This window comes from Camelus dromedarius, chromosome 2 (assembly GCF_036321535.1).
Source record: "Camelus dromedarius isolate mCamDro1 chromosome 2, mCamDro1.pat, whole genome shotgun sequence".
Taxonomy (NCBI): domain Eukaryota; kingdom Metazoa; phylum Chordata; class Mammalia; order Artiodactyla; family Camelidae; genus Camelus; species Camelus dromedarius.
The window spans coordinates 4,007,002-4,026,301 of NC_087437.1; the positions used below are offsets into that span (position 1 = coordinate 4,007,002).

Consider the following 19,300-nt stretch of genomic DNA (forward strand, 5'->3'; position numbering starts at 1 on the left):
TTTGTTTTTGGTGTTTTTAACGGTGAACTTGAGCAGAACAAACTCCCCGGCAGCTGCATTTGTGTGAAGAAATGGACTTGGAGTCATAGGTACTCAGGACTAGGCCTCAGGTCCAGCTCTGTGGACTCAGTAAGTATGAGGACTCCTGCTCCACCCAGGTAGGTAGGGTGTGTGTGTGTGTGTGTGTGTGTGTGTGTGTCTGTGTGTGTGTCTGTGTGTGTGTCTGTGTGTGTGTCTGTGTCTGTGTGTCTGTGTGTGTGTCTGTGTGTGTGTCTGTGTGTGTCTGTGTCTCTCTCGGTCATTTAACCCTGGGTACTCGGTCTCCCGGGTGTCGGCTCCAGAGCGCTGTCTCTTCTTGGTCCTCGTGACTGTTCACTCTCTGCTCTGCACTCAACTCTGACACCTAGCCCAGCAGCTTGCGTTTATCCAGTGTGTGTCATTTATTAAATGCATGGAAAGAGAGGAGTAAAAGGACTAAGCTGTTAAAAACATGCCCAAAACTGGGCCTTTCCCACTAAAATAAACCTTCCAGCGTCTCCGTTACTGTGCGCGTACGAACCTCTGTAGGCACATGTACTTGTCATCCGCGTGCTGCGGAAGGATTTGTGGGGTTCCGGTTATTTCAGTTGGGACTTAGTCACACGAGTCTGTAAAACCCAACAAGTTGAACAATCTGAATCTCGGGAAAATACTTAAGAAATGCTCCAAAACTTTTCTATAATGACTGAACCTTAGTAGAGTACACGACAGTTGGCGCTGCCTGTGATTCAGCACACCTACTGTTCCGACAGGTAGACAGTGAAACTGTCGGGGGCCCGTCAGGAAGGGCCAGCCGGCGTGCTGGACGCCGATGGGCCGCGAGCTCGGACAGCCGCGGCACTGCGGCGGTGACGCGGGGTGTCTCGGGGCATTAGCTCTGTATCGCGTACAGCCTGCTAGGACCACACTTAGGACATTTCCAGCTCCCGAGTCAGTCTGCAGAGGTTGGGGGAAATCTTTTTGAGACATAAACTGTTAAGCTGAAGTGGCCCTGAGCCTGGAACCCTGAGAGAATCCACAGGACAGGTAAACGTGGGAGGGGCCAGCGGAGGTATGAGCGTTCCCTGCTTCTGACCAACCCTTCTCCCCGCAAAAAGACCCCTCCCTTAAAGAGAGGCCACGTGGCTGAATCATTACATTACACTCAGCTGCCATGGTGAGTTGCATCTCTTTTTGACATCTGCTGGTTCTTTTTAACAGGCTTGATTCCTACTTCAGTGCAGAGATAAGAGAAATGTCCTTTGAAGTGAATTTACATTCTGCATCAAGAAGCATCCTCGCTTATTTGTGTGATTTTTGGTTTAAATAGGGTTTCATTTAATTTACACCCAACTTTTGGTGCTGTCCCCGTTAAGAAAAAGAGAGCAATCATGGAAAATGCTAATATTAGGTATTAATTTTTCTAAAAGGAACTTAATATTCATACTGTGCATCAGACCCCTGAAAAGATAGCCGAGAATGCTAACACAGTCTCAGTCACCGAGGGGGTACGTGTGTGGTGTGCTTTACTTACCAACGCAGGAAAAAGAGACAAATAACTTTAAAAGGATGTCCCACAATAAACAAGGAATTTTTGCTTAAAGTTAACCAGAAAAACCCTCGTTATTCAATACCTCTTAAACATTGCTCATCAGTTTTCCTGTCCTGGAAACCATTTTCCCTGACCCCCTAAACACCACTTAGGATACGTGAAGGACCCTGATGTGCTTTGCTCTTCCTGCCTGAGCATGGACGTGACCCGACTCCTTGCGCTCTGGAGACACTGGGAGCGGTTTCTGAGGAGTGGCCTGAGCAAGGATGGCGAAGCAGTTGACAGAAGCACTGCAGGCGGCCTTCTTTCCCAGGTTGCAGGGAGAGCAGCATAGGAAAGGAAGTCAGACGATACCTGCTGGTCTCTAGTGTCAGTAACCGCGTGCCCCTCGCATCCTAGCAGGGCCGCTGCTGCCCGCCGTGGCGCCGGTGCCTGGGCTGGGGGTGGGGGCTCTGTGTCTAAGCCATGCTACCTTGGTGTGCAGCTGTTGACAACATCAGCCACGCCATCAGGTTAAGATGAGCTGCGTGACCGGGACAGGCCTGAGGAGTGAGGGAGCAGAGATGCACCTGGAAGCCCCACCCTGCTCTCACGCATTCTGACCTCCCACTGCTCTGTGGCCCCGTAAGGGTCTGTAGATTCTAACGTGAGCACCTTTCTCTCTCCAGACTCACTGTGCGTTGAAGCCTCTTCCTTGAGCTCTGCCCGTGCTGTTGGGTGCTGCTTCCTCTCGATTAAAGAGCTAGCTGACGGGTAAACTCAGAGCTTCACCCGCAACACACTGTGTCTTTACCCTTCTGAAAAGCACATGGATTAGTTAAAAAAAAAAAAAAAAAAACAACAATAATGAGAAAGAATAAAGTCTCAAAATGGCCAGGCAGGAGGCTCTATGTACTTTGTGTTTCTCAGTGAGGGAGGAGGACTTGGAGCCGGGGAGAAGCACCTGCTTCTCACCTGTGCAAGTGAACAACTGCAGAAGGTGAAGGAAAGCTTCCAGCACAAGCCCATTGGAGGTCTGGTCAGTCCAGACAGAGACACAGGTGTGTTCAAGTGGAACTGTCTTGGAAGGTCTAGTTTTCAAAATTATGACATAGAAACAGCATCGATTTCTACAGTTAAGGTTGGGATCTCCCGAAACATTAGCCTTTGGTTAAACCCATGTGCATCAACCAGTCCTAAGCTGAACAGGAAGGCTTGGTTTGCAGAAAGGGAACAGGACAGGTCAAAAGCATTAGCACTGGCCCGTGTACACACACACACACACACACTCTGCAACATTTACCTTCAAACATAACCTCCATTAGACTTTTCAAAACACCTCTTTCATTCTTCCATTCTTTAATGATAACAGCTCTTGAACATATCAGTCAGTGCCGGGATGATCAGGAAGGGTCACATAAATGGACAAGGTATATACCTCAGTACCAGTGAGTGCAACCTGACAGCTGCCCGATGACCCACCACGTGTTTGGCCCTCCGGATTCAGGCAGGTGCCCAGACAGGAGCTGCCCGTCGTCGTGGTGGCAGATTTAGTTCTCTGCGTCCAGAGTCTCAGCGTGCTTCCTGAGGCCAAGTTCTTCTGTTCGAGCACTTCCTTTATCATGTGGTCTGGGAGCAGTTTTTACCACCCTTCTTCCATATTTAAAGGTATGAGATGTGTTTCTGGTAAAAACAGTATCATCTCTGCTGCCTCTTACTAATCTTGGAAAGTATTTTTTATATTGAAAGAATTTTGCCTTCTGCAGTGCATCTTCTTTGAGGGTAGCTTTATGTGGTCCAGGAAGAAAGCTAGACAGTGAAAGAAGAGAGACGTCATGGAAGGCAGATGCCACATCAGCTGTAACAGACTCTGCTCCTCTGCCTTTCTCCCCAAAATCCCCGGTTGCAGCCTTCCTTCGGGGTAAGTTCATTAGGATGATTCATTTTGGGGCTGACACTGAGTAGGTATATTAGAAGCTGATTTAAAAGATACCTTATGCAAAAGTAATTCTAAAGTTTCTTTGTGGAGTCTGTTCCACCCAGAATTTCACATGGTTGGTCCTGATTATTCAGATTTTGGTTCAAACGGCACCTCGTCTGTGACCACCACATGTATAGTTTTCCCAGCCCCGCTCTCACGTCCAGTCACTCCACACAACATGCTCTTATTTTTTCCCTTACACTTACCACTATCTGAATTTGTATTTATGGGTAAACTTCTTTGTGATTTGTTCCCTACTCTTACACCATCCCAGACAGAAAGCTAAGTTTCACAAGACCATGTCTGGTCACCGTAGTAATCCCAGGGACCTGGAAGTGCTGAGCACGTGGGAGACAAGTGTTTGATGGAAGCATGACTGAATGCCGCCTCCTTCCTCCCCATCCATCCATCCATCCGTCAGTCATCCAGATGTTTATGCTCTGTGGGAGGCACTGTCTTAGGTGCAGTGGGGACACAGAAATAGCGCTTACTGTGGCAGGGGACACAAGGAATTTGGGGGTCAACAGTAGCCCAGCCATGAAGGAGGGCTGGGGTCAGAGTCCAGGGGGCCTTGAGTGCCAGACTGACAAGTCAGGGGATCAGAAGTCACATGCTGACCAGAGGTTCTAGCCTGTCCAATAAAACCTTCTGTGCCAATGGAGGTGTCCTGTGATCTGCACCGGCCAGCGTGGCAGCCATTAGCCACATGTGGCTGTCAGGCCCTTGAAATGTGGTTAGTGTGACTGAGGAACTGAATTTTTAGTCTCATTTAGCCGAAAGCTGGTGGCTACTGTCTTGGCCAGCACAGAAAGGGAGCCATTCCAGACAAGCGTGTCTCACAGGGAGGCAGTGGCAAGAGCTCTGGGCCCTAGAACGTTCTTATATTCTAGGTCCTCTGCTTACTAGCTGAGCAGCTCTGAGCAGATCATGTCGCCAGAGGGATCCTTGTTTCTTCACGTGTAAAATGAGGATGAACACGACCAATGTTGTCCACAAGAATCAAGGTCCCCTAGACTAGTCAACACTGGTCACACCATGTTTCAAGGGCTCTGTGGGTTATAGTTGAGAAGACAAGTGCACATGGGGGTGGAGAATGACAGAGCCAGGACCCCAGCCCAGCTCTTCTGATGGTGAGTCCAGTGTTCCTCCCACTGAACTGGGCTCTTATTTAGGACACCGTGAAGAACTATGAAAACACATGGAGTAAGAAAGTGAAGTGATACATGGCAGGCTGTCAGAAGCACCTGGATACAGGTGCAGAACCACAGGAAGGCAGACGGCCGGGGCGGAAGCTAAGAAGCTGTGTGGAGCCTGGCCCGTCGGCACCTCAAACATTTTTAGAATAAGCAGCCCTAAGAGGGAAGTGTATAGCGGTACGCACTTGCCTCAGGAAACAAGAAATATCTCAGACAACCTAACCCCTACACCTAAAGTAACCAGAGAAAGAACAAACAAAACCCAAGGGTAGTAGAAGAAAAGAAATCAAAGTTTAGAGCAGAAACATAGACTAAAAAAATGGAAAAGATCGATGAAACTAAAAGCTGGTTCTTTGAAAAGATAAACAAAATTGATCATCTTTTAGCCAGACTCAACAAGGGGAAGAAAAAAAAAGGCCCAAATCAATAAAATCAGAAATGAAAAGAAGAAGTTACAACCAACACCACAGAAATACAAAGGATCATAAGAGGCTACTGTGAGCGCCTGTATGCCAATAAAATGGTCAGTCTAGAAGAAATGCACAAATTCTTAGGAAGGCACAATCTCCCAAGACTGCATCAGGAAGAAACAGAAAATAGGAACCGATCTATGTTTTGTAGTGGAAATTCTTTTCCTATGATGGAAAAGAATCTGAAAAGGAATACACATATGTATATGTACGACTGAAACATGACGCTGTGCACCAGAAACGGACACAGCACTGTGAACTGCTACGCTTCCGTGAAAAAACAGAAAAGAAGAAAATATGAATAGACCAGTTACCAGCACTGAAATGGAATCAGTAATTAAAAAACGCCCAACAAACCAAAGTCCAGGGCCAGATGGCTTCACAGGCAAATTCACCAAACATTTCCTTCTGAAACTTCCAAAATATTGTGGAGGAAGGAACACTTTCGAACTCATTCTAGGAAGCCATCATCACCCTGATATCAAAACCAGACAAAGATATTGCACACACACACAAAGAAAATTACAGGCCAATATCACTTATGAATATAGATGCAAAACTCCCCAACAAAATACTAGCACGCCGACTCCGACACTGCATAAAAAGGATCACACATCATGATCAAGTGGGACTTACCCCAGGGGTGCAGGGATTTTCCATATCCACAAACCAATCAGTGTGATACACCACATCAACAAATTCAGGAATAAAAACCATATGATCATTTCAATAGATGTAGGAAAAGCTTTTGATAAAATTCAACATTTATTTATGTTAAATACTCTCCAGAGGTGGGCACAGAGGGAACATACCTCAACATAATAAAGGCCACATATGACAAACCCACAGCTAACATACTCTGGTGAAAAGCTGAAAGCATTTCCTCTAGGATCAGGAACAAGACAAGGCTGCCCACTCTCGCCACTTTTATTCAACATAGTTTGGGAAGCCCTGGCCACAGCAGTCAGGAAGAAATAGTAATAAAAGGCATCCAAATTGGAAATGAAGAAGTAAAACTCACTGTTTGCATTTGACATGAAACTAGACATAGAAAATCCTAAAGATGCTACTAGAAAACTATTAGAGCTCATCAATGAATTTAGTAAAGTTTCAGGATCCTAAGTTAATATACAGAAATCTGTGGCATTTCTGTACACTAACAACAAAATACCAGAAAGAGAAATTAAGGACACAATCTCATTTACTATCAAATTAAAAAAAAAAAAAACAACAAAAAGCTAGGAGTAAACCTACATAAGGAAGCAAAGGACCTGTACTCTGAAAACTATAAGACACTGATGAAAGAAACTGAAGATGACACAGATGGAAAGGTACACAGTGTTCTTAGACTGGAAGAATCAATATTGTTAAAATGGCCATACTGCCCAAGGCAATCTACAGATTCAACGCAATCCCTATAAGTTTTTCACAGAACTGGAAGAAAAAAATTATTAAATTTGTAGGAACACAAAAGACCCCAGGTAGCCAAAGCAATCTTGAGAAAGAACGGAGCTGAAGGAATCACACTCCCTGACTTGAGACTCTATTACAAAGCTTCAGTAATCAAAACAATATGGTACTGGCCCCCAAACAGACACATAGATCACTGGAACAGGATAGAAAGCCCAGAAATAAACCCACACACTTACAATCTACAACAAAGCAGGCAAGAATATACAATGGACAAAAGACAGTCTCTTTAATAAGTGGTGCTGGGAAAACTGGACAGCTGCCTGTAAAAGCATGAAAATAGAACATTCTCTAACACCATACACAAACACAAGCACACACAAACCTCAAAATGGATTAAAGACCTAAATGTAACACTGGATACTGTAGAACTCCTAGAGGAAACATAAGCAGAACACTCTTTGACATAAATTGCAGCTATTTATTTATTTATTTACTTACTTACTTACTGATTTATTTATTTATTTAATCAACCCTTCTCCTAGAGTAATGGAAATAAAAGCAAAAATAAGCAAATGGGACCTAATTAAACTTAAAAGCTTTTGTACAGCAAAGGAAACAAAACGAAAAGACAACCTATGGAATGGGAGAAAATATTTGCAAATGATGAGACCGACAAGGGACTAATTTCCAAAATACACAGACAGCTCACAGTTTAATATCAAAAAAACAAACAACCCAATCAAAAAATGGACAGAAGACTTAAACAGACATTTCTCTGAAGAAGATATATAGATGGGCAACAGGCACATGCAAAGATGCTCAATATCACTAATTATCAGAGAAATACAAATCAAAAGACTACAATGAGGTGTCACCTCACACCAGTCAGAACGACCATTATCAAAAGGCTACAAATAATAAATGCTGGAGAGGGTGCAGAGAAAAGAGAACTCTACACTGTTGGTGGGAATATAGTTAGGTGCAGCCACGGTGGAGAACAGTATGGAGCATCCTTTTAAAAACTAAAAATAAACTTCCCCTGTGATCCAGCAATCCCACTCCTGGGCATGTATCAGTGGAAACCCAAATTTGAAAAGATACATGCACCCCAATGTTCATAGCAGCACTATTTACAATAGCCAAGACATGGAAACAACCTAAATATCCATCAACAGATGACTGGATAAAGAAGTGGTATATATATACACAATGGAATATTACTCAGCCATAAAAAAATAAAAATCATGCCATTTGCAGCAACATAGATGGACCTGGAGATTATCACACTGAGGAAAGTTAACTCAGAGAGAAAAAACCAAAAATCATATCTTTTATATGGGAATCTAAAAAAATTGATACAAATGAACTTGTTTACAAACCAGAAATAGACTTAAACAGACATAGAAAACAAAGTATGGTTACCAGAGGGAAAAGGGGTCAGGGAGAGGGATAAATTAGGAATTTGGGATTAACATACACACAACTATATATAAAATAGATAAATAACATTGATCTACTGTATAGCACAGGGAATTATATTCAGTATCTTGTAATAAACGATAATGGAAAAGAATGTGAAAAGTATATATATATATAATTGAATCACTTTACTGTATACTTGAAACTAACACAACATTATAAATCAACTATACGTCAATAAACTATAAATATACATATATGTATTTGAGGCAAAGGCATGTAAGCTCAGTGAAAATGACAGGGACTACGAGCAAGAAGGAATAAATGTTGTCAAGTATGGCATCAAACAGAAAAAAATTTTTTAGGATAAGTATGTGGGAGCCTGGTGGCACATGAGAAGAGGTTTATCAATAGGGAGAAGACCTCATAAATGAGCCGAATTGTGTCAAGGGAGGATTCAGGAGAACTCCAAAATGCTGAGACTAGGAGACCAGTGGCAGTGTTCTCCACGGTCCATCTCTGCATTTGGAGTTTTCTACTTTTACCAACTATAAATCCGATCTCTCTCACAAAACAGCCCAGTTTAGACAATGAATAAGTGAAAGACATAAAAAGAATTTTAAATCATTGTGCTTTCCTCTCTTTCTGCCTCTTTGTCTCTCTCTCACATGCCCACACATCGCACAGTCTTCTTCCATCTACCATGGGAGTTGGGGATGAGGGAGACATCAACCCAACAAGAACCCTGCCATTCACATTACACAGCCCCGGAGCCCCCATGCGTTGTATTCAACACGTCTGGGCTCCTGTCTGTGCTACTGGGGATGTACTAACTTGATCAACTCCTGCCGGTCACCAAGAACAGCCGCCATGGCTGCATTTCACTGCAAACATCATTTCCCACACCCTCCCTCATTTTTGCTCCTCTCTATATTCTGTTAATTTCCAGACTAAATATGATGAATTCAAGGTCTCCAAAATCATAACTGTCTGTACGCACAGACCACAGCTCCACTGATGGCGGAGGGGACATTCTTTTGAGTCCATTTTCAAGGCTTGAGTTTCTTATTTACTCTGGTCTTTCCCTCTACCCTCACTCTCCTTCCCTTTGCACTGGATTCTCTTTATAGTAAATTTAGTTATCTTTGTCATCTTCCTCCCTCTTTGTTAAGAAAAAGTTGTTAAATTGCTAACTGCTTCTACAGCATGGTATTGTTATTTAAAAATTTTTTTTTTATTCTAAAAAGGGTGGAACATGATAAATACCATATCTCTGAATTTCCATTTTTTCCCTACTGTGCTGTATGTGGAGTTTGCACTGAGTAAGCACTGGGTAAGAATCATTTGATTACTGTGTTCGGGGATCACGTAGACACTCTGTCATTCGTTCTCTTGCTCGATACTGTTCAGATACTTCTTTGCTGATTGGGAATTTCAACCACAGGGAGTCAAAATAAAGCAAAAGGGATGAACTACTGTCTTCATTTTGCAACTTGCGTCCAGCCCCAGTAAAGCTTGTGGAAAAAGTCGCGGCAGCCAGCTAAAATGAGGTGGGTGGGACTCGGTGCGGATTTCAGTCCCCTGTGATCACGTTTCATCTCTGCAGAAATTCAGGAGCCAGCTGCGCTCTGCTCGCTGACGGGGTACAGAATGCCGACAAGACTGCTATTTCGAGAATGCTTTTTTATCTTAGTATGCGTTATGTGTGTCGAGCAAACATACTTTGGAAAGCAGAATGACGACAGATGTCTGACTCACTGGGCACTGGTGACCGTGTCCACTTCTACGATTCCCTTGTTCTGGTTCTGGCCAGTCTCTGCCTTCAAGTCTGACACAGGTGCTTGCAGTCTGGCTGAAGCTACAGCAGGTGGCTTTCTGTCTCTGGACGTCTCTTGATCTCAGTGCTTGAGAGGCTGCCCTGCAGCCTCACCCTCAAGGGCCATCTGTCTGCCTGGCTGCGTGTGCTTCGGTTCAGTCCTTTTTTTTTTCCTCATCAGAGAACTAGCTTCAACCTGTGTTTCTCGGAGTCTCACAGCAGACGGATCTCATTCTTTTTTTTTTTCTTTAATTTTGTATTGATTTACAATGTTAGTTTCAGGTGTACAGCAAAGCAATCCAGTTATATATATATATATACATATATAATTTTTTTCTTTTCTTTTCAGATTCCTTTCATTCTTATGCATGTCATTCTGAGGCCATGGCAAGTCGTCTCTAGGGCCAGGCCTCCTGCTTCGCGGGCATTCAGCCCCCTGACCCTGAGTGCTCAGTTCTGCCCCTCTGCTCCTGAGGGCTCAGGCGGGCAGTGTCAGGGAAGCAGTGCTGTGGGCTGTTAGCTTGTATCATAGTCTCTGGTGAGTTAGAGAAGGCCCGCGGAGGCGCCTACAGCAGTGTGGATGTCACGTCTGAACTCCCACATCCCAGCCGTCTTGGGAAGTCTCCCCATTCCCAGACACAGGAGGACCTGAGTCTGCAGTGTATCTAGGGCATTGTGTAGGAGGGAGGGACACGGGGCAGGAGTGGTTTCTAAAAATGCCACCCCTGTGGTCACCCCAGCTACTTTGTAAAGTGTGGAGCACTGCACCTTTAAATGGGAAGCCCCTTCCCACGCTGCCAGACACCTGCAGCAGGGGGCGCCCGCTCTTCCCGGACTGACCGCCCAGGCCTGCTGAGACCGGGTTTCAGAAGCACTTGCTGCTGGACAGTTCCCCCGCCTCCCGGCAAGGTGAGGCGCGAGTCCAGGCAGAGGCTTCTCCCCGACCCCACGGCCCACGGAAAGGCTCGCACTGCACAGTAAGTGGGTGTCTGCCTGAGTGTGGTTCCCAGGGGCTGGAGCACGTGTGTGTCAGCGCGGCATGGTTCACCACTGAAACCAACTCTCTCTCCTTGCTACTTGATTCCAATTATTCCTTATTTCAAAAAATAATATTTCTATATGCAAAAGCCATAATATATGTATATTATTGTTTTAGAATAACTAACTTGCCTTTGTTGATGATACTTTTAAAAAATATTATAATTAAAAGATACTAAGTAAGTTCTGCTCTTATCCCGTTCTTTGGGTCTGTTCCATTCTTTGGGTGTATTTTGTATTTTTTTCTTATGACATCTTAAGAGCAATGTATAGCTCATTAGCTTTTAGAGTGTTAAAAACTATGGAAAACCATACGGAGTTTCCTCAAAAAAGTAAAAATAGAACTACATGAGATCCAGCAACTCCACTTCTTGGTATTTGCCTGAAGAAAAGGAAAATGCTACTTTGAAAAAATACATGCACCCCTACGTTCACTGGAGCAGTATTTACAACAGCCAAGATATGGAAGAAACCTAAGTGTCTCTTGATAGATGACTGGATAAAGATGTGATACGTGTGTGTGTGTGTAACACACATATACATACATACAATGGAATATTACTCAGCCATAAAAAAGAATGAAATCTTGCCATTTATAACAATGTGGATGGACTTGGATGGTATTATGCTAAGTTAAAGAACAAGTCAGACAGAGAAAGACAAATACCATATGATTTCACTTACCTGTGGAATCTAAAAAACAAAACAAATGAAAAAAAAATCAGAAACAGATTCACAGATACAGAGAACTGGTGGTTGCCAGAGAGGAGTGGGGAGTGATGGGCGAAATAGGTGAAGGAAATTAAGAGGCTCAAACTTCCAGTTATAAAATAAGTCACAAGGAGGAAAATACACAGAATGAGGAATATAGTCAATAATGTAAAATTTTAAATAGAGACAGATGGTAGCTAGACTTATCATGGTGACCATCTAGTAATGTGTATAAATGTCACATTGATATGTGGTGCACCTGAAACTAATGTGACATTGTATGCAAATTTAAAAAAAATCCCTAATATAAGAATTGAAATTATAAACTTCCCTGAACTATGAATTCCACAAGTTTTGACATGTAATATTTTAATTATTATACAGTTATAAGTATTTTTAAAGTTTTCATTATGATCTTTTGTCTCAATTATTTAGAAATGTGATTTTGATTTTAAAATGTATGGTCTTTAAAAATAGTTTGTAATAATTTCTACCTTAACTGCAATATGATCAATTTGGATTGTATGACACCAGTTCTTAAGAGATGTGTTAACTCTTGTTTTTTAAGTTAAAAATTGCACAATGAACAACTATAAACTCTCCACCCTCATTCAAACACCCTGTTGCATGTATTCAGAAGAATGTCTCATTTTTCTGTACAGGATTCTATAGAAGCCTATTAAATCAAGTCTGTTACGTATGATTAAATCTTTTATGTCTTTAAATTTTGTCAGCTCGATGTATCAGTATTTGGACTGATGTAACTGATGTACTGAAATTTCCAACACTGAAGACAGTTCCTTGGCAATTCCTCCTTTTTCAATTTCCACTTTGCACATTCTAAGGTTTATCTTACTACCCTCTTAAAAGTTTAGAATTGTTTTTGTAAACTGACAACTCAATAAAAAAAATGCTTAAAAAATTTTAGAATTGTCACATCTTTTTCATGAATTGAACACTTTATCATGTAGTGACCCTCCCTTATCCCTACAAAATGGTTTTATTTAAAAGCATATTTTATCTGATATTAATAAAGCTATTCCAGCTTTCTTTTTAAAATATTTGCCTGCTAGACTTTCTATTTTCCATAATTTTACCTTCAAATTTTCCATGTCTTTATTTTGTAGCCATGTCTCTAGAAAAGTTTTGGCTAGATTTTATTTTGTTTTCTTAAATCCATCCATCTCGAATTATAACTGGCATGCTTAGTCTGTATATATATATATAGTTTCCAAACCCTTTAATTTTTATTTTTTATTGAAATATAGTTGATTTACAATGTTGTGTTAGTTTCAGGTGCATAATAGCAAAGTGATTCAGTTATATATAAGTGTGTGTATATATAATTGGTGTATATATGTAACTGATATGTATATATATGATTCTTTTCAGATTCTTTTCCACTACAGGTTATTACAAGATGTTGAATATAGTTCCCTGTGCTATGTAGTAAGTCCTTGTTATTTACCTGTTTTATATACAGTAGTATGTATCTGCAAATCCCAAACTCCCCCAATTTATCCCTCCCCACCCAACCACTTTCCCCTTTGGTAACCACAGTTTGTTTTCTATGTCTGTGAGTCTATTTCTAGTTTGTAAATAAGTTCCTTTGTATCTTCTTTTTAGATTCCACATATAAGTGATATCATATGATACTTGTCTTTCTCTCTTTGACGTTTCACTTAGTATGATCATCTCTGGGTCCATCCATGTTGCTGCAAATGGCATTATTTCATTATTTTTTATGGCTGAGTAATATTCCAGTGTATATATTTATATATCTTATTTTCTTTATCCATTCATCTGACATCCATTAAGTTTTACAAGTTATCTTTTTCTTTTGAAAACTGTCAAATTCACAGAATATTTTAAAGAACAGAGAACCATGAACGTATACCTGTATACCTTTCACCTAGATGATTCTCCAGCTGTTACCATCTTACTACTTTGTGTGTGTACATACAAGCACATATATCTCTATATACACATATATACTTAATATATTTACACACACACACCGTTCCACTCCCCTTTAGGAAACCGTCTGAAAGTAGGTTGCAGCCATTATACATGTGACTCTGAAATACTTCAGCACACCTCTCTCAAGAACAAAGACACTTACACAAACATGGTGCTACTGCCACACAGACGGAAATTCATGTGAATCAATAATACCAACCAACCTATTGTTCATACTCAAATGTCTCCAGTTATCACCCAAATGTCATCAGTATCAGCTCCTTTTTTCTTTTTTTCCTGATCTAGGAGCCATTATGTGTGGCTGTTGAGTCCCCGTGGTCTCTCCCATTCTAGAACAGTCCCCGCATCCCTCTGCTGTTCATGCCACTGAAACCTAGGAAGGATATTCTACATTCTGGAACTGTCCCAGTGGTTTCCTCGTTATTAGACTTGGGTCAGACATTTCCAGCAAGAATCTCATGTGGGTGACGCTGTATCTGCCCTCAGGGGCACACGCTGTCAGATCTGGATTGTTACAGTGGGTACCGCCAGACCTCGCCCTGTAAAGGTTTTATCCAAATAGGACAGCGAAGAGGGAGAAGAGGAGGAGGGAGAGGGCAGCACATTCATCTTTCAGGTAATACCAAGCAGGCGGTACCTTTGAAGCTGCCGTGGGGGCTGCTGCGGATCCGGGGCGCCCAGCCTGCTGCACTTTGCTCTGATGTTTATCGGTGGGTATTTGTTGATCGCGCCTGGGAGGAGAAAACACGTGTGAGCAGACCCTCAATCACAGCAGGGAACACTACAGCAACCCGCTCTGTATGCCAAGTGTCCCTTCGCCGCCTTCAGCATCCACCAAAGGAAGACACCAGCTAAGGGACTGAGAAGACTTCCCAGGGGAGCCTATGAAACTGGGTTCAGAAAATGCATCTCTGCCGAATTTACAGGTGGAGAATCCAACTTGCCCTTTAGTAAGATGCCCTTCGCTGCTGACACCCATCAAACATTAGAGGAGGCATCATGAGCCCATCCTAAGAGTCTAGCCTCTAACTGACATGAACCAAGCAGAACAGCTATTTTTTATCTGCTCCTTTGGAATATCAAAACGCAGAGGGGAAAGACATTCCCCTTCTGGTCTCTGTGTCATTGACAGCAACTGTAACCACAGCGCCATCTTGGGTTTAATTCATTAGTGGCTCATTTCCTCTGAAGTATGATCATTTTTTCGTAGTAATAAAGCATGCCTCTTCCCCAAACCATTTAAAGGTCATTTTGTGATGGGAACCTTTTAAAAACTGCATGATTTATTTCCTGGCAGCATTAAGTTTAATTGTGTGTTAAACACGATGAAATCTCTTCCTGGTGACCCAGTGTCGTGGTAAGTAGCGAGCCTGTCCTGGGCTGGGCCACCACCTCCGGGGCTGCTGCTGTGGACTGGGTGGGTGCTTCTCAACCGCACGGCCAGGACTGTGACGTTTCCTTGGTTGTGCATCTGATTTTTAGTTTTTTTTTTTTTTTTTATCTGTCTTAACTCTGGCCATCATGTTGTTTGTCAGTAGTCTTACTTAGAAAATGTGTTGATTCCAATGCAGACTGTGCCTGACAGCCAACTCTGTCACAGCGGGGTGGGCTCAGAGAGAGCTGGAAGAACCCCCAGGAGGGCAGAGACCACAACAGTGTGGGTCACCCCTTGATATCCCGCATCTGAGCAGGGAGTGGCTCAGGGCAGGTACCTCATACACATGTGGGAAAGTTGGGAGAGTGCATCTGGGGGCCTGCTACGGGATGCAGCAGGCTGGATTTACAGCTATAAAGATTAGAGATGTCTTATTTATTTATTTGGGGGGGGTTGCTTGTTTATTTTCTTATTTTAATGGAGGTACTGGGGATTGAACCCAGGAGCTCGTGCATGCTAAACACACACTACCCCTGAGCTACACCCTCCCCGCCACCAAGATTGGCAATTTCTTGATACTTAAGTTTCAGAAAAGTGGTGTATAACCATGTCATGGTCATAGTTTTTCAAAAGCACTTAATATGTCTCTCCCTTACCCCATCATTCCTCCTTAAATACCTCTTCCCCTTCCCCTGGGTGGTGGCGAGGGTGTCCTTTAATGCAGTTGGACTAATTACCATGGAACGCCACCACGAATTTGGGGGGCTGGGAATGGAAACTCCATCTTAACTTCCTTTCAACTTTTTGCCTTATAAGGAGTGTTTCTTTAAAAGTTTCTGCATCTTTCTGGGTGTTCTTTTGTTTCACCCTTACAAACGCCTTGTGATCTCTTCCTCAGAAAGACCCCCAGCACCCCGTACTTTGTGCCTCATTTCTCGTGGCTCAGCTTCCTGGTCCCTATTACAGAACATGCCCATGCACATTTCATTCTAGGAACACACTGCTCGTGTATCTGGGTTTCTCAAACCATAATGTGCATGCGGATCCCCTGGGACTCCTGATAACATGCAGATTCTGGATCAGACTGCCTGGGGCAGGGCCTGAGATTCTGCATTCTTCATAAGCTCCTAGATGATGCTGGGAGGTGGGTCCTAGACTGACACCTGGGGGAGCAGGGGACCAGGGGACACAGCAGCAGCCCCACTGACCACTTCCCCAGGCTCCCCAGACCTCACCGACCCCGGCCCGTCCACGTCTTTGCCGCCTTAGCAGGTCTCACCGTGCAACGTCAGTGACAAGTTTGGGACGTGGTCAGAAGCTCCCTTCAGCTGCACTGCGTACTTCTTAGCCTGAGCGTTCACTTTTTTTTTTTTTTTATCTAACCCCCAAGAGTATGTTCACCATGAAAACAATCAGAAACCCAACCGTGGTTGTCAACCTCAGAGCCACATCAGGACATGGTTTCTTTTAATCCATCCCATTCCATTTGAAACGAATCGCATACTTTCAAGGCAAGCTCACGCCAAGAAACAGCCTGCGTTTCTTTTTTATGGGCACCTGTTACACTAATTACGGGGATCATACAAAGTCATTAACAAGGCTGAGAAATTTTGCAGGTGGGTATCTTTCACTGACCGGTAGAAGGGTGTCTCTTAAGACTTCAAATTCTGTCTTGGGACCTTGTAAAAGCAAAGCCCAGAACTGCTGAATTTTTCTTGGGCTCTCTTGGGGTGTGTTACATGGTCACACTTTCTATCAAAGGACAGCGGGATCATGTTCCACCGTGGGGGTTTCCACTCTAGCTCATGTCTAGGCTGTGACTTCCCACCCCTGGACTCTACTGCTCCCTGCAGACAGATGTGTGAGCAGCTGCTTGTTATGACTGCGTCTCCATAGGAACGAGAGGCATAAAAAAGATGAGCCAGAAAATGAAATGCTTAGAAATCAGAGGCTCCCTCCCTCCACCCTCCATCATTCCACATTTTCCTCTCTGACCCTGCGGTGCCCTTGGAGACAGAGGTTTCCAAGAACCACGTCAGCTCATGAACCCTTCTTTGGGGAATACCAAGTTATACTCTGAATGTGCGAGGAGGAACGGATTTTATGACTTACGCCTGACAGAGCTCATAAAAGCCTTCAAAAACTTCACGCCATAACTGTGGTCAGGTTTGTGGATGCGGCCAAGCTGGACCAGATGGTGATCCAGAGGGAAGCTGGCTAGGTCCTCCAGTTCCTGGTCACTCCACGAAGGGCCCAGGGAGAACACAAAGAGAGCATAACCTTGACACTTGGCTCTCCAGGATTCTTTCCTCAAGGTTTCCCTGTCCAGGTGACTGGTTTCCCCCGCTGATATCACGAAAATGACTTTGTTTCTCCTCAGGTTGGGTGTCTTTAGGAAGACATTGTCCAGAGCCCACTGCAGGGCGTGGCCAAGGAAAGCATCTCCGTGGAGCTGCTGCACCGACTCGTCCACGTGCCTCTTCATGAGACGTTTACTCCTGTAGGTGGTGAGGTTGAACTCAGTCCTAACGGGACTCCCCTGAGCGCGGGCGAGGAAGCCAGGGGGAGCGTAGCTCAGGAGGGCCACCCGGTCTCCAGTGACAGAGGTCTCGGGCTCCGGGCTGACTTCAAAGTGATCCAACAGCGCGCCCAGGAAGCCCCTGATGTCTTCAAACTCCGCCCTCCCCACGTGCCGGGAGCTGTCCACCAGGAACGCAGCATCCACGTAAGCCTGCACGGGAGGTGGTCTGGCCTGATCGCAAGAAGCATCCGGGTTGCATATGTCTGTGGAGCAAAAGTCACCGAGGGTTACTCACCAGGAATGGACAGAAGAGGAAGGGCAGCATCTCAGATATTTCAGCACTGGGAAGCGCCTCATCTCTGATGTTCACAGAGCTTCTAAGTGACTCTGGGAGCAGCAACGGGAAGGTTTCCTAGTATGTGGATTACATCTTTATCCAAACAGCACAGACTTTATATCCAGCCTGTGTCTTGAATCCCATTCATGACTGTTGTCTGACCTTTAATTTTTCATTTTATTTATTTATTTTTTCAACGGAGGTACTGGGGACTGAACCCAGGACCTCGTGCGTGCCAAGCATGCACTCCACCACTGAGCTCTACCCTGCCCCCCAACTTTTTAAAATGAGGCTGTCTAACAGAAGTTTCATCTCGGCTGTGTTTTAAGTTTATAAAGAATGAAGTGGACAATTCATCTTGCGCTTGTACGAGTACACTACCATGATGTAAAAGCGAATGGCCTCTGACTTTAGTCTGAAAAGTCATCTGCTTAAGACTGAGTGAAGAAAAGCAAGGCGCCTTGTATTTCAATTCAAGTAAAGGTTTATAACGTGACGTCTGGCTCTGCGTAGACATTCAGGACAGAGCTACCACCCATGTTTGTATGTCTAAAGTGCCTGTTAGTCGAAAGCTCAATATGTGCTTGTTAAATAAACACACACAAACGCTGCAGGCTAATGGGCTTTCATAACGCGCGAGGTCATTTTAATAAACATGCACATCTCCTTTACGAAAAGGGTGGTCATAAAAACAGAGAATGGATTTCATTGGCTCTGACCACAATGAATATTCAGAGGAAGAAAAAGAAATCGGAAATAAAAAGGATCTTAGAGGTCACCTACTCTTCTAATTTTACTGAGGCCAGGAGGGTGAAGTCACTTTGCCAAAGATACACCAGTGTTTCAAGTGTCTGCCTATCAGGGCCATATTGTCAGAGACGAGGCCGTGTGGGACCGCAGCCGGGCGGTCGCAGGGCCTGAGAGCCATGATGTCTGGGTTCTGGTCTCGCTGTCCCCAGAGACAAGCCTGCGGGGTGGGCCTGTCCAAGCCACCGCTGGGCCTCAATTCTGCACAGCGAGGTGACTGCATGAGACTCGCCCCGAGAGCCCTTCCAGGGCTGACATCCTGCAATCCTGGCTTTTCAGCCACAGCCGACACTGAAGGAGGAGAATGTCCTCTTTAAAAGCCAAAGAGAAGAAAGAGAAACCAAAAACACGAGTGTGGACAACTTAGATGTGGATCTGGGACGTGAATAAAAACTTTGAGATGTAAGGGTCATCCCGAGGATGCAGCCCCCAGGGTGTGCGGCCAGCTGCAGAACTTCAGTCCCGCTCATGGACTTGGTGAGGACACGGCTCCCAACAAGTCACGGTTCCCCTCTCGACATTCAGCAAGATCTGACGACCACGCTTCACGTTTGTCAGGGGACAGCATGGTCACCTGTGTGCGAGAGGCTTTCCAAAACCGGGCACCGCACGCCGCCCACTGGCTCAATTTTTGCGGGGTTTCTTAGCTGCAGGAAATGACAGCCAAAATAGCTTCCCTTAAAAGCC

At 44.1% G+C, this 19,300-nt stretch overlaps 1 protein-coding gene across 1 annotated transcript in view; it reads right to left on the bottom strand.

Annotated features, from left to right (window-relative positions):
- Positions 1-3,068: 3,068 nt before the first annotated feature.
- LOC105088769 (collagen alpha-6(VI) chain) overlaps positions 3,069-19,300 on the bottom strand; it is a 167,767-nt gene continuing 151,535 nt past the window's right edge. Inside the window, exons 35-37 of the mRNA XM_064490800.1 lie at positions 17,061-17,732; positions 14,211-14,304; positions 3,069-3,358 (exon numbers count right to left, since the gene is read on the bottom strand). Of these exons, the coding sequence (XP_064346870.1) occupies positions 3,100-3,358; positions 14,211-14,304; positions 17,061-17,732 (1,025 nt within the window). The 3' untranslated portion in view covers positions 3,069-3,099. The remainder of the gene's footprint in view (positions 3,359-14,210; positions 14,305-17,060; positions 17,733-19,300) is intronic.